The following is a 16,477-nucleotide window of genomic DNA, read 5'->3' as shown; positions in this document are numbered from 1 at the left end:
CGGAGGCCATGCATCTGCGTGCCCCTCTAGGCTAGTCCTGGGGTGCATTTTCCCTGCCCCCCACACACACACACACCACACACACACACACACACACACACACACACACACACACACAGAGAGTAACAGCAGCCCCCCACCGTTAGAAACCCTATAGTTGCACTCCGCATCCCAGCAGAGGCCATGAATCTACGTGCCCCTCTAGGCTAGTCCTGGGGTGCATTTTCCCTGCCACACACACACACACACACACACACACACACACACACACACACACACACACACACACACACACACTTCCACTGCATGGTAATGAGGGTGAGGGTTGTGGGTATAAAGGTGACAGCCTACTCACCAAATACTGACCCGCAGCTCATGGGCGGGAGCGAGCACGATGGGGGAGCACGCTGATCAGAGGGAAGCGCCACGATGCGGCTCACTCACGCTGAAGGCACAGGCAAACCGGCTGATTAGACGCTACGATGCCGCCGCTTCAGCTGAGCTGGCTGCCGTATCTTTATTTTAAATGTTTTAATGTTTGTTTTTTGCTCTCCTTTGTTTTTTTTCTTTGTCCTCACAGAGACGGCGGTGGATGAGAGATGTGTGCGCGAGGGGTTTTGCACGTAATTAACTGAAATGTATTCCCATCCGAGACAAAAATTGTGCCATTTAAACTTATTATACTCGGCTTTTTATTTAAAATGTATTTTTAAAGTCACTGCTAGTTTTTTTCCTTCAAAGATCAAAACCTATTCACCCAATGAAAAACAAACGGAAACTTATTGTAGTCCTATTTCCAACTTTTTAACGCCTAATGCAGAGACAGTGGATGACTGGACATCCATTTTGTGTCATCTTGACAAAGAACAATCAGACAACATGCAGAATTGGGGAAAGAAGCCTAATGAGCTTTCTGTGCAAATTGTCTCAAATGTATTGAATTCTCTGTCTCAATAATGTTTTCTCAAAGACAAAAATATGTGAACTGAATTTCTCCTTCAAGAGATTTTAAAAGTTAATGATTTTCACCTGTCGTGTGCAGATACTGTATCTTTTGGTGCCAATCTATTCCTGCTTTAGCCAACCTGTCGGTACCTTGCCAAATGAGACAACGGTGTGCCATTATTGAGAGCAGAAACCAGACTGGCACCCAGGCTAGAGTTAGCCAGGCTGTGCCCACTCGTCTGTGCTTTTTGGCCTGGTTGTAAGACAAAGAGTAAGGGAGAGAGACAGAGGGCCAGGCCTCCCTCTCTGCCATGCGGGAGTTAACTGGCAGACCCATCCTGGAACATGCAACCCCCAGCCTATCCTGGTTCAAAGTGACAGTGAGAACAATGACAAACTCTACCTTTTAGGCTCCACCACTAAAGCATTCTGGCAACGATGCTGTCTCTGGCCAAGATGGACAGATTATGGAGAAGTTGGAAGAAAGACAGGACAATGACCCATTGCAACATCCTTGAATGAGAGAACGAGAAACCGAGAGAGACCATGGCCAACTTATCTATAGCCCTGGCCAGCTTTTCATTTCTCTTTCCATATCTTCTGTAAAACTAAATTCAATGAACCCTGACCTCAGTGTGACAACCCTGAGGATGTGGAGAGGAGTAAGTCTACCTTATCTGGGTGGAAAAAGGGCATGAGAGTGAGATATGATTTGGGGAGAGGGAAAGGAGTAAGAGGAGAGGGAGAGAGAGAGAGAAGAAATTGAGAGGGAGAGGGGTGAAACAGGGAGGGGGGTGAGACATGGATATGGGAGGAGAGAGGGTTAGAGGAGTGAGAGGCACAGAGGTGAGAGAAGGGGGCTGAGCGTGCCAGTGTGAATTAGTGTCCAGCCCGACAGGCACAGGAAAAGCAGAAAGAGGAGAGATCCTGTGAGGCAGTCTGATCAGCACGGCAGAGAAAGAAGAGGAGGAAGACGAAGAAGAGGAGAGATCTTGTAAGTCAGAGCAGTATGGCTGCCAGCACAAAGGATGGTCCTCCCTGTTATTTTCAGCCCCATTAATATCTGAACGCTGAGTACAGCCTCATCCATTATTCATTAGGATCCCAGTACGACAGAGAGGATGCATGTGTGTGTGTGTGTGTGAGAGTGACCCCGAGGCAGAGAGACAGTGGGGCCAAAGGCAGATAGAGCAGATAAATAGTCGTATAAGTGACACTGAGTGACAGAGCCTGGGGCTTTCACTGTGCTCTGTCGGCGGTGCTCTGTGGTGCACGGTGGTGCCGCGGCCAAAGGTCCAGGCTGATCCTCTGCTAACGACCTGCATGATGTATGAGTGGGGCTGGGACCGCTGACATGGGGGCTGGACGCACACTGGGCTGGGCTGGGCGACACACACTGACACATATACTGTATCACAATGACGACATGGCTTTCCCTAACACCACCCCAGGCAACCTCACTCCCCACACTCTAGCCTTGCACCCGGACCTGGGTCCAGATAGTATTTATCTTTCGAAACGAACGCACCCAAAGTATTTGAAAGAAAACAAATGCTATTTGGACCCAGTTCTACCTAACATCTCCCCACCCAATGTGGTATACTGTATAGCTTGTTTGATCTTTCTAGAGGTATTTTGGCGTATTACTTTAAACTCAGAGATAATAATACCCTGCCTAACCCCAGTGTATCTGAATGCAATGCGTGGGGATTTAACGATACAGTGAGTATTGACCTAGTGAACATTCACCAGTGAGGATTCAGATGATTCAATTCTATTTCAACTCATGGCGACCGACAGGGAGGGAGAGACGGTCCCTGTGGGCTTTGTGTTGCATGCCCTATTCTCCAGTGATATCGACTCCATCGGATTTGAACCCCTCTCAGCTGGAACCACATTCAGACAAACGCTCTCAACTTAACAAAGGCGGTGTGCTGTGTTTGTGTGTGGCTATCTTAAAACGGACTATTAATTGTAGCAATGTGAATAGAGCTCACCTAGGGGAATACTACTATGCCTTTCGGGGTTTTCCTTTATTAATTCAAATAAATAACTGTTACCCTTCACTTCTTTGTCTATAAATCAACTGTCCTCATCGTTTGAGCTGAGAACGCGATTCTCAAGTTAATCGTAACTTATTTGTCCCGTGTCGCTCAGTTGGTAGAGCATGGTGCTTGCAACGGCAGGTTTGTGGGTTCGATTCACACGGGGGACCAGTATGAAAATGTATGCACTCACTACTGTAAGTCGCTCTGGATAAGAGGATCTGTGAAATGACCAAAAAAAGAAAAAGACTACATCGCATAATCACTGTATATACCCATTGGGCACAGACATCAGTTCAACGTCTTGTTTGGATTTACGTTTGGTTGAGTTGTCAACTAACGGCAGGTAGCCTAGTGGTTAGAGCTTTGGACTAATAACCGAAAGGTTGCAAGATCGAATCCCTGAGCTGACAAGGTAAAAATCTGTCGTTCTGCCCTTGAACAAGGCAGTTAACCCACTGTTCCTAGGCGTCATTGAAAATAAAAATTTGTTCTTGACTGACTTGCCTAATTAAATAAAGGTAAAATAAAAGAAGAAAACATCAAATCAACAAAAAATATCACCATGTCATTGGATTTAGGTTAAAAGATGGTTGAAAAAAATACACAATTCCCTGATATTGATTACTTAAAAAAAATTCAATCACTTTCCCATGTTGATTCAACATGATCACATATACACTACCGTTCAAAAGTTTGGGGTCACTTGTTTTTGAAAGAAAAGCAATTTTTTTGTCCATTAAAATAACATAAAATTGATCAGAAATACCATGTAGGCATTGTTAATGTTGTAAATGACTATTGTAGCTGGAAACGGCAGATTTGATATGGAATATCTACATAGGCGTACAGAGACTTGTTATCAGCAACCCTCACTACTGTGTTCCAATGGCACGTTGTGTTAGCTAATCCAAGTGTATCATTTAAAAAAGATAATTGATCATTAGAAAACACTTTTGTAATTATGTTAGCAGAGCTGAATACTGTTGTTCTAATTAAAGAAGCATTAAAACTGGCCTTTAGACTAGTTGAGTATCTGGAGCATCAGCATTTGTGGATTCGATTACAGGCTCAAAATGGCCAGAAACAAAGACCTTTCTTGTGAAACTCGTCAGTCTCTTCTTGTTCTGAGAAATGAAGGCTATTCCATGCGAGAAATTGCCAAGAAACTGAAGATCTCGTACAACGCTGTGTACTACTCCCTTCACAGAACATCGCAAACTGGCTCTAACCAGAATAGAAAGAGGAGTGGGAGGCCCAAGTGCGTAACTGAGCAAGATGATGAGTACATTAGAGTGTCTAGTTTGAGAAACAGAAGTACTAAACTGGCAGCTTCATTAAATAGTACCCGCAAAACACCAGTCTCAACATCAACAGTGAAGAGGCGACTCTGGGATGCTGGCCTTCTAGGCAGTTGCAAAGAAAAAAACATATCTCAGACTGGCCAATAAAAAGAAAAGATTAAGATGGGCAAAAGAACACAGACACTGGACAGAGGAACAGTTTATAGCTGTGCTAACATAATTGCAAAAGGGTTTTCTAATGAGCAATTAGCCTTTTAAAATGATCAAGTTGGATTAGCTAACACAACGTGCCATTGCTGATAATTGCCTCTGTACGCCTATGTAGATATTCCATGTCAATTCTGCTGTTTCCAGCTACAAAAGTAATTTACAACATTAACAATGTCTACACTGTATCTCTGTTATTTTAATAGAATTTTTAAAATATTTTCTTTCAAAAACAAGGCCATTTCTAAGTGACCCCAATCTTTTGAACGGTGGTATTTTTTTGTTTTTTGTTGAAATGACGTGGGAACAATGTTGATTGAAACAGATTTTGCCCAGTGAGTATCTATTTACCTCATCAAAGAATATGACCTTTTTCATATATTTTCACCATATGTATGTTCAGTTTATAGTTGTAATACTAGAGACTGTACCACAGTAACAATGATTCCTTATACAATTACCATGTGGGGAAACAACTGATGTCTGAACAGATACCAGTCTTCCCTTCATCTTCCAGCATCATCTTTATCTGAACAACAGAAAGAGTCTCTAATTACATCTTACTGGACAAACACTGGTTGAATCAACATTGTTTCCACACCATTTCAATAAAACGATGTTGAACCAACGTGGAATAGACGTTGAATAGACGTTGATGCATGAGGATTCAGTGGGACGATTCAGGGACATCCAATCACTTTATACTGTAGGTCTACTCTGTCTATATATTGGACACTTTTCTATTTAAAGTGACTGCATGTGTTCTTAGTTCGCTGGCCATTGATAAAGAGGTTGAGACTTGCCTGCTGTAAGATGGCCTTCCTTCACAGCAGGATCATTCAGTTCCAGATCAGAGTCTGGGGTCAGCTCCACTCTCATGAAATGCCTCTTGGTTTTTAGAGGCTAAGGAATAAACAGGAATGTTTCAAACTGAATTAATTGAAATGGCATCAAATGGAATGAATTAACCACCTCCCATGATTTGTGGAATACGATTGATCTTTTAGCACATCATATGAGTCAGATAAAGGTCATGTTTGATTTGAATCGCCATTTAGTGTTACAGGGAGAGATTATCTATGCTTAACATTCTGTAAAGGAGTTTATTTATTTTGCGTTTTGCAGGAAAGCCCGCTTTCTCACTGTAGAGGAGATCATCACTCACCCCCGCAGCAAAAGAGAAGGCCTTTTCGGTGTCACAGGACCAATCCGCCCATCTGCCCTTGATGCCAAATGCGACACAGTTCTCTGCCCAGTGGCCAGAAAGACGGTTACTGGGTTGTCCCTCGATCCAGTTTGTGAACGAGGAGTCAATCTGGTCTGACCACATCCAGGGCTCCCTGTCCAGGCTGATCCATACCACCGGGTCACCAGCTACACCAGCTTTCTCGTCGTTCTCATCCTGGTTACTCACGTGTGGTTGTCCCTGCACTGCAGTAGCTTTAAACCTCTCTGCAGCCCATAGCCTCTCCTATGTAAACACTATTCTGCTGTAGCCCGAGCTGTATGTGAGAAAGTATGTACAGTACAATCTAACATACATTTTTACTTTACATTTAGTCTCCCTTAATAAATACTTCATAAATGGTTTGTAAAGGCTGGATAAGTAGTTTAAATACTGTTAATTGTGTCTTTATAAATCAGTATAAATAAGCGCTCAATTGTAAAAGTGTCTCTGTGTGTGTGATTGTAGTTTTTGAGAGCAGAAAATATTGATTGATTCTCCCTATCGTAGCTGATGAATAAATGTTCACTGGAATGTTTGCTCTCAGACCATTCAGACCACTTCGTCATGACCACACAGGACTCACTACTATTAGTGTTACTTGGTTCTCCATCACGCCACAGCCTAAAGTCTGCCTGTCCGGGCCCATAGTAGTGATTGTCTACCATAGACCCCTTGCAGCTGTTCATGACATCGTCATACATCATATTGTAAAACCCTGTCTACTATAATGTCCAGCGGCCTGTCCATCTCCTCCATGTTGTCTACAGTGGCCAGGTCAGTGTACCTCTCGCTGCAGTAACTGGGCCCAGATCAAGGTCTTGAGCTCGTTCACAAAGCGGTACTCACGGGGGAGACTAGAATAGTGGGTGAGGGACCCTGTGAACAGAGGTGTCACTAAACACCCGTTTTTGGTTTACTGATGGGAGTTCCTACAACCAAATATTGACAGTGCAGTAACATAAATATATTTTGAATGAACAAAGTCAGTTCTAAGCGTTTTTTAAAGCATTGTGAGAAATAACAAGTAATGGTAAACAAAGCAGTCAACGTTATTAAGATATTTTTCTGCACAAGTAAATGTCATATAATGTTCAAACATGTCAAATGAAATGTTGACGGCCTAATATACAGCAGTGTATGAATGAATGAATGAATTCATTCATTAATGAATGTCATTTTTTTTTCTCGGGTCAAATCGCCAGCTGGCAACCCATCTCTTATGGGATTAATTGACACATAAACAAACATTACAATAATTCACAGTGATAATTCAGCGATAATTCTTCTTCCGATGTTTTCTGCAGTGCACATTGCATTAAGAGTAAAACAATTTAAGATTCAAATCAATACATAATAGTAAATAAAACAATAATTATATCCCTAGAGCAGTAAAAAAAAATATACATGCTTACATACATACATACATAACATACATAACATATAAATTTAACAGAAGGCATTTGAATCCAGTCTGGCACAAAGAGAAGATTAATGTAAGAGACAAGCCTATACACAAACTATATACACACGTGCCATTTACCACATAGAAGCTAAATGTTTTTACATTTTTATTTATTTATTTCACCTTTATTTAACCAGGTAGGCCAGTTGAGAACAAGTTCTCATTTACAACTGCGACCTGGCCAAGATAAAGCAAAGCAGTGCGACACAAACAACAACACAGAGATACACATGGGATAAACAAACGTACAGTCAATAACACAATATAAAATTGATATGCATAGTGTGCAAATGTAGTAAGATTAGGGAGGTAAGGAAATAAATCAGTCATAGTGGTGAAATAATTACAATTTAGAAATTAAACACTGGAGTGATGGATGTGCAGAAGATGAATGTGCAAGTAGAGATACTGGGGTGCAAAGGAGCAAAAAAATAAATAACAATATGAGGATGAGGTAGTTGGGTGGGCTATTTACAGATGAGCTGTGTACAGGTGCAATGATTGGTAAGCTGCTCTGACAGCTGATGCTTAAGGTTACTGAGGGAGATATAAGACTACAGCTTCAGTGATTTTTGCAATTCGTTCCAGTCATTGGCAGCAGAGAACTGGAAGGAAAGGCGGCCAAAGAGGAGTTGGCTTTGGGGATGACCAGTGAAATATACCTGCTGGGGCGTGTGCTACGGGTGGGTGCTGCTATGGTGACCAGTGAGCTGAGATAAGGCAGGGCTTTACCTAGTAAAGACTTAAAGATGACCTGGAGCCAGTGGGTTTGGCGACAAATATGTAGCGAGGGCCAGCCAACGAGAGCATACAGGTCGTAGTGCTGGGCAGAATATAGGGCTTTGGTGACAAAACGGATGGCACTGTGATAGACTATATCCAATTTGCTGAGTAGAGTGTTGGAGTCTATTTTGTAAATGACATCGCCGAAGTCAAGGATCGGTAGGATAGTCAGTTTTACTACAATATGTTTGGCAGCATGAGTGAAGGAGGCTTTGTTGCGAAATAGGAAGCTGATTCTAGATTTAATTTTGGATTGGAGATGCTTAATGTAAATCTAACAGTCTAACCAGACACCTAGGTATTTGTAGTTGTCCACATATTCTAAGTCAGAACAGTCCAGAGTGGTGATGCTAGACGGGCGAGCGTATGCGGGCAGTGATCGGTTGAAGAGCATGCATTTAGTTTTACTTGTATTTAAGAACAGTTGGAGGCCACAGAAGGAGTGTTGTATGGCATTGAATCTCGTCTGGAGGTTTGTTAACACAGTGTCCTAAGAAGGGCCAGAGGTATACAGAATGGTGTCGTCTGCGTGGTGGTGGATCAGAGAATCCCCAGCAGCAAGAGCGACATCATTGATGTATACAGAGAAAAGAGTCGTGCCGAGAATTGAACCCTGTGGCACCCCCATAGACTGCCAGAGGTCCGGAAAACAGGCCCTCCGATTTGACACACTGAACTCTATCTGAGAAGTAGTTGGTGAACCAGGCGAGGCAGTCGTTTGAGAATCTTTGTATAATTGAATTATAGGTAGCTCCTTTTCTTTTATTAAAGGATTTATCTAAATATTCTGAAAACGGAAATTCACAATGGACAAAACAACAGTTCAGTTTCTCCACATCGCTCAGCCACATACTGCCTGGTGTGCTTTCTGGAATAACAGCAAGCGTATATCATGGAACATCGTATATTGTGTAATTCTAGATTTTGAACGGTCTACCACTTGTCTTGAGAGGCAATGTGGTAGAGAAGTCTCTCCAATTCGCTATCTCTCTCTCTTTTGCTCGCTCGCTCTCTCATGCAAAGTTGGACTAGTCACCATAGAAACCCTTGACTAGGAGTGGTCAGCTGTAGTCCATAGTAAGGTGACTTTGTTCCTAAAAACTGATCCAAGGTTTTGTCTTAACCAGGCCCCCAGTGCCCGGCTGGAGCATGAAGTCAGGAGCTCTGCTGGTCGGCTACTGCCTAATAACCTAGTGGTGCCAAAAGCCCTGGTCTGCCCTAGGAAGCCTATGTAAATTATGATCACCAGAATGGCCCAACATTTTTTTATGGACCCCATTTTGGACTCTAAAATAACTATATTATGAAACATTTCGATCCCCACGGTGAATTATTTTAAAGTTCACTACAAATTGTGATCCATTCTGACTACTACATGTATTGTCACACGTGCTGACACAGACCAATCACGGCTACGTGGAGGCTCGTGCCCTCATGCCATAGACATTAAGGTTGACTCGCTCAGGCAGGAGTCTGTGGGTTGGCCTGCTTGTGTGTACTGGGTATTTTGTGGATTTGATTTTCACTGGGCCATTGAAAATTCCATGGAGTTGACCTATTGGAAGCACTGTGTGTTTTGAAGTATATGTTGTTTAATCAAAAAAGGGCAAAGAGTCTGTCCATTCTGTTTAAAGTGGTAATTTGGTTGTGAGCTGACATGTTTTACTCCCCCCAGTTTGAACAGAGGATAGAGCAAGTGTAAAAAGTCCTCCATGTTGAAGCTACAGTATGGTATGTAGTTATACTTACTCTAAGTACAGTGGACTGTAGTTAGTAAGCCTGAACGTTAGTGAACTGTGGTGTAATCATGTTCAAGTGGTCAAGTGCGGTCGGTCAGGAGATAAGTGGTTGGATGAATGGCAGTGACTTTGCGCCTCATTAGTGTGTGTCTGTGTGTGTGTGTCTCTTGTTAGTAATAGGTCAGTGAACTGCTGTTCACATTTCTAAATGGTCATTCAGACCAGAGCTGTTTGTGTGTGTATTACTATCAGACCACTGGGTTTGTTTGCATCTTCTCACTCAGGCTTGCTGTTTACTGCAGGAAATATATAACCTTTCTTTCAGTTTGTTTTCAGGGTAAAAAGACTGTAAAAATTTCCATATTTATCAGTTTGTTATTTACAATCAGGTATAAAGTGTGTGCTCTGGTTCTCCGTGGCCAACGTGAGTAAGTCATTTAAGCATGATAACCCTCGCAAGGCTGTCGGACAAACACCTCCGCCACGCTGATCCTCAACATGGGGGCCCCACAGGGGTGCGTGCTCAGCCTCCTCCTGTACTCCATGTTCACCCATGACTGCTTGGCGGGTTTGGTAACTCATGTTTTTATACTTCAAAAACGAAGTTAGGTGGTTCGAAAGCTTGTTTAGTATAGCTTTGTAAACAAAAAGGGAATAGTGAAGTGATCCACAGGACTTTAATGAGGACCAGCCAACCTTTTGATAGAGGATGCAGTGATGAGTATTAAAACTGTCACCTGTGATAAAGCAAAGGGCACTAAGGTAGACGGCTGCTGCATTCTGGTAAATTGCGTCACCATAGTCAAGAACTGTCAGGAAAGTTGATGGTACAATCTGTTTCCTGCTGTTTAGGGAGCAGTGGAGACTGCTGAGGGGAAGACAGCTCATAATGATGTCTGGAACAGAGCAAGTGAAATGGCATCAAACACATGGAAACCACTCATTCCACTCCAGCCATTACCACAGGCCCGTCCTCCCCAATTAAGATGCCACCAACCTCCTGTGTTATGGAGAGGCAAGGTATTTTTCTAAAACAAAGCCCACTTTAAATCTTAGCTTTTTAGCTAACTCATCAGTATGTTTTTTAAAGGTTGTCTCCTTGTCAATCCAAAAGCACAGATATTTATAGGTGGGAACCTGATCGATGGGAGGACCATTAACTGGGACTCTAGCGTCCCACTTCGACAACATCCGGTGAAATTGCAGAGTGCAAAATTCAAATGACAGAAATCGTAATATTAAACATTCATGAAAATACAAGTGTCATACATCATTTAAAAGCTTAACTTCTTGTTAATCCAGCCGCTTTGTCAGATTTCAAAAAGGCTTTACGGCAAAAGCACACCATGCGATTATCTGAGGACAGCGCCCCGCACACAAAAGCATTACATACATTTTCCAACCAAGCAGATGCATCACGAAAGTCAGAAATAGCAATAAAATAAATCACTTACCTTTGAAGATCTTCATCTGGTTGCAATCACAATTGTCCCAGCTACATAACAAATGGTCCTTTTGTTCGATAAAGTCCTTCTTTATATCCCTAAACAGTAAGTTTCATTGGCGTGCTTGACTCAGTAATCCACCGGTTTCCCTCGTTCAAAATGCATACAAATGAATCCAGTGAGTTACCAATAAACTTCTTCCAAACATATCAAACAACGTCTCTAATCAATCCTCAGGTACCCTAATATGTAAATAAACGATCAAATTTAAGACGGAGAATACTGGAGATACCGGATAAAAAAGAGATAAATAACGAAGTGCACGCCCTCACCGGAACGCGCAACAAACACTACAGCCAAAATGGGAGCCACTTAGAAAAACTACAAATTGTAGCTTATTTTTCAAAAAACAAGCCTGAAACTCTTTCTAAAGACTGTTGACATCTAGTGGAAGCCTTAGGAACTGCAATCTGGGAGGACTTCCTTTTATATTCCCATTCCCAGCCATCGTAATCATAGGTGATCTGCCATATCAGTTCTGTTATACTCACAGACATTATGTTAACAGTTTTGGAAACTTTAGAGTGTTTTCTATCCAATGCTACCAATTATATGCATACCCTAGCTTCTGGGCCTGAGTAACAGGCAGGTTACTTTGGGCACCTCATTCATACAAACTTCTGAATACTGCCCCCTAACCCGAAGAAGCTAAATTAATAAATACTTTATGTAGTCCATCTAAAACATTTTTGCGAGAATTAGAGAACAATGTATATTTAGTTTTGCACACATTATGTACAAGTTTTAAACCAAACAGAGCATTTTGTAAGGCAACAAAGTCAGATTGCAGCTCTAACAACACATTGTCTACAGTTGGGGCTATGGCATACATAACATTATTGTCTGCATAAAAATGTATATTACACGTTTTAAAAGAGAGACCAATATTATTTATATAAATAATAAAGATATGTCTCAATACATCGTAATATCCAGGAACCTATATTTAACTACTGCTGTACACACCTTTTCTATTCATATACTGTCTAAACACACCATTATATATGTATAACATTGGTCTTTCTGATATTTGTTCATTTTTAACTTTTTTGATTATGTAAGTATTGTTTTCTATTACTGCACTGTTGGAGCTAGAAACACAAGCACTTCGCTGCACCTGCAGTAACATCTGCAAATGTTTGGGGCGGCAGGTAGCCTAGTGGTTCGAGTGTTGAGCCAGTGAATGAAAGGTTGCTGGATCGAATCCCTGAGCTGACAAGGTAAAAATCTGTCGTTCTGCCCCTGAACAAGGCAGTTAACCCACTGTTCCCCGGTGGGCTGTCATTGTAAATAAGAATGTGTTCTTAACTGACTTGTCTAGTTAAAAAAATAAAAAAATATGTGTACACAACCAATAAACCTTGGTTTTATTTCAAATGAATCATTATAATTGATAACTAGGGGCTAGATTAAATCAGTAACGAGGAAGATCTACATTATACCGCAATAGAAATGAGCGTTTACCATGAATGTAGTCTTCGTGAATGTAGGAACCTTTGCATTTAAATTGCACTATTATCGCACTTCCGCAATACAATCCTATCTAATATAATATAGACTCATATACAGTGCCTTCAGAAAGTATTCATACTCCTTGACTTATTCCACATTTTGTTGTGTTCAAAATTCTAAATGTATTAAATATATTGTCTTTCTCACCCATTTACACACAATACCCCATAATGACAAAGTGAAAACATGTTTTTTTCATACATTTTTGCAAAAAATGTTAGAATCCCCCAATTCCATCTGTGAGTCTTTCTGGCTAAGTCTCTAAGAGCTTTGCACACCTAGATTATACAATATTTGCACATTATTCTTTTTTTTGTTCTTCAAGCTGGCTGTTAGACAGCCATTTTCAAGTCTTGCCATAGATTTTCAAGACGATTTAAGTCAAAACTGTAACTAGGCCACTCAGAAACATTCAATGTCATCTTGATAAGCAACTCCAGTGTATATCTGGCCTTGTGATTGAGGTTATTGTTATGCTGAAAGGGGAATTCATTTCCCAGTGTCTGGTGGAAAGCAGAATGAAACTGTTATACATTTTTTACCTCCTGTTTCAGGAAGTGATGTCACTGAATACTGCCCCTATATATAGGACCTTCCACCCCCACATGGGATATGGATGCCTGATGAAGACGTAACGGTTGAAAGGTTGTTGTTGTAAATAAATATCATCTTGGAGCATGAGCAGTAGTGTGCGGCATTTTCCTTTCTGTTTTCCGGAAAACAGAATGAACCAGGCTTTCCTCTAGAATTTTGCCTATGCTTAGCTCCATTCCATTTCTTTTTTATCCTGAACACTCCCCAAGCATACCCATAACATGATCCAGCCACTGCTATGCTTGTAAATATGGAGAGTGGTACTCAGTAATGTGTTGTATTGGATTTGCCCCGAACATAACACTTTGTATTCAGGACAAAAAGTGAATTGCTTTGCCACATTTTATTGCAGTATTACCTTAGCGCCACGTTATAAACAGGATGCATGTTTTGGAATATTTGTATTCTGTCCAGGGTTCCTTTTCACTCTGTCAATTAGGTTAGTATTGTGGAGTAACTAAAATGTTGTTGATCGATTCTCAGTTTTCTCCTATCACAGCCATTAAACTATGTAACTGTTTTAAAGTCACCATTGGCCTCATGGTGAAATCCCTGAGCAGTTTCCTTCCTCTCCGGCCACTGAGTTAGGAAGGATGCCTGTATCTTTGTAGTGACTGGGTGTATTGATACCCAACGCAAAGTGTAATTAATAACTTGACCATGCTCAAAGGGATATTCAATGTCTTTTTTTTTTTTTTTTTTTTTACCCATCCACCAATAGTTGCCCTTCTTTGCGAGGCATTGGGAAAGCTCCCTGGTCTTTTTGGTTGAACTTATGTGACTTGTTAAGAACATTTTTACTACTGTACTTTTTTAGGCTTGCCATAACAAAGACTCAAGACATTTCATCTTTTCATTTTTTATTTAATTTGTAAACATTACTAAAAAACATATTTTCCACTTTGACAGTGTGGATTATTATGTGTAGGCTAGGTAAATGTAATCAATTTCATATTCAGGCTGTAAAAAGTCAATGGGTGTGAATAGTTTTTGAAGGCATTGTAACTCTTCAGATACTTTGTTCCATACCCAGTGTGGTCAGTATTGCATTGTTATTGTGGTGGCAGTTGTAGTGAAATATGAATGGATATAAATGAGAGCTACAGAGCATGAGTATACAGTATTTAAGAGGCATGAATTGTGGAGGATCCTGCAGAGCTATTGTCTGACAAGAAGAGAAGAGCTGCTGCTGGAATGACTGGCAGCTCCCTGTGTCCACTCGAAGGGAGAGAGGAATGGATGGAGGGAGGGAGGAAGGGAGAGAGCGAGCGAGAATGCTGCGATGTGTGTGTGCGCCCGTGTTTGTGCGCCTCCTTGTTTGTGTGTGTTGGATCAGGCCTGCCAGTGGAAGGCATTATCTCCAGGGAGGCCTCTACTCGAAAAGGAGAGGAATAGAATGATGGAAGAGAAACGCATGGCTGTGCGTCTCTGTATGCACACATAAAAAAACGTATGCATTTCTCACACTGTATCAGGAATACGTTTGGCATCCCTTATGGGATCCCTCCAACACACGCACGCACACACACACACAGCAGCATATGTAGCCTATGTGAGTGAATATGATAGCGCTTTACTGTTTCAGCTGAAATATGTATTCATCCATACTTGTTATATATTTTTGATACTGTACATCAACATTTAATGTTGCTGGGAGGGAGAAGAAGCTGCTTTATTCCGGTGAATGTAACAGATCTGTCACTGTGGGGAGAGAGAGTGTCATGGAAGTATGTCTTTCTTCAGGGTATCCATCGACGTGCTATGTTAATTGTCGTACCTTTTGTTCAGCTCCTATAGAGGAGAGAGATGACGGGAGATGCAGGGAGAGGACACACTGCTCCTGGTTCCGATCTTCAGCTCTCCAGCTATGTCGTCTCAGCGTAACTCTCGTCTATAATAACCCCACTGTGTGTGTGTGTGTGTCATTCCTATCCCTGTATCCTAGGTTGTGAAAGCCTGTTTCCTAGGTGTAGGTGGTATTGTGTGGTGTGGTACTACTCTATTTTGTGGCACTGTATGAGTTTGTATTTATCCCTGCAAAACAAAGCCATGACTAGCATTCTCTGTGTCGAGATACGGCGACACACAGGGAGTGTGTAGATGCAGGGCGAGAGGCAGAGCTCTAGGCTGTCCTCCTAAGGAGTCTGTCAGTCAGTCAAACAACCACACCGCCAGAGATAGCCCAAACCACTGCAGCTAACACGCAAGGCAAACACATACACACTATAAGATGAAGACAGTACTTATTTGACCATTGGTGACTGAGGCAGCACACCACTGACTGTAGGTATGCCTTTATCTGACCAAATCTGATGTTTGCAGGTGATATGGTAAGCCACTAGCAGCAGTGAATAGACATCTGCCTCACTCTTCTCTGTTTCCTATCTCAGAGAACGTTAATAGTTAGTTCAACATGGAGACACACTGCCATCTGGTGGCTAGACATGCTACTGCATCCTCAGCAATGCTTCATATTAGTGCACAAAACGCATTTCAGGGGGGACAAAGATTTATTCAATTGAGCCTACCAGTGAAATTAGTGTTATTATTATAACTGATTATACGAGAGTGAGATCCATAAAGATCTGATAGCCATGTAGGAGATACCAAACCGGTTGGCATGCTGTCACATTCAAAACCAACAATAGTCCAGCCTACGCCATACACTCATTACAGTCCCAAGTTAATAAAAAAGACTGGCCTCATTTGAATGGGATGTTCTCTTCGCTGTAACACAGGCCTTTGGACATACAAGCATATGTTCATAAGTTGGCTAAAACACTGTTGACTTTCTACAACAAGATCTTTCTACATACAGTGTGGTCGGAAAGTTTTCAGACCCTTTGACTTTTTCCACATTTTGATACGTTACAGCCTTATTCTAAAATGGATTAAGTAAAAAAAGAATCCTCAGCAATCTACACACAATACCCCATAATGACAAAGCAAAAACAGGTTTTTATAAATTTTTGCAAAATTATTTAAAGAAAATATACCTTATTTACCTTTACGAAATTAAGCTTAGGTGCATCCAGTTTCCATTGATCATCCTTGAGATGTTTCTACAATTTGATTGGAGTCCACTGGTGGTGAATCCAATTGATTGGACATGATTTGGAAAGGCCCCACAGTTGACAGTGCATGTCAGAGCAA

At 41.5% G+C, this 16,477-nt stretch overlaps 1 protein-coding gene across 1 annotated transcript in view; it reads left to right on the top strand.

The window, feature by feature from the left end:
• LOC129855640 (serine/threonine-protein kinase Nek7) overlaps window positions 1-6,170 on the top strand; it is a 193,768-nt gene extending 187,598 nt beyond the window's left edge. The window contains exon 10 of the mRNA XM_055923516.1: window positions 5,627-6,170. Coding sequence (XP_055779491.1) covers window positions 5,627-5,728 — 102 coding nt within the window. The 3' untranslated portion in view covers window positions 5,729-6,170. The remainder of the gene's footprint in view (window positions 1-5,626) is intronic.
• Window positions 6,171-16,477: the final 10,307 nt, after the last annotated feature.

Source organism: Salvelinus fontinalis, chromosome 5, assembly GCF_029448725.1.
Source record: "Salvelinus fontinalis isolate EN_2023a chromosome 5, ASM2944872v1, whole genome shotgun sequence".
Taxonomy (NCBI): Eukaryota; Metazoa; Chordata; class Actinopteri; order Salmoniformes; family Salmonidae; genus Salvelinus; species Salvelinus fontinalis.
This window is presented reverse-complemented; position numbering and strand designations above follow the sequence as displayed.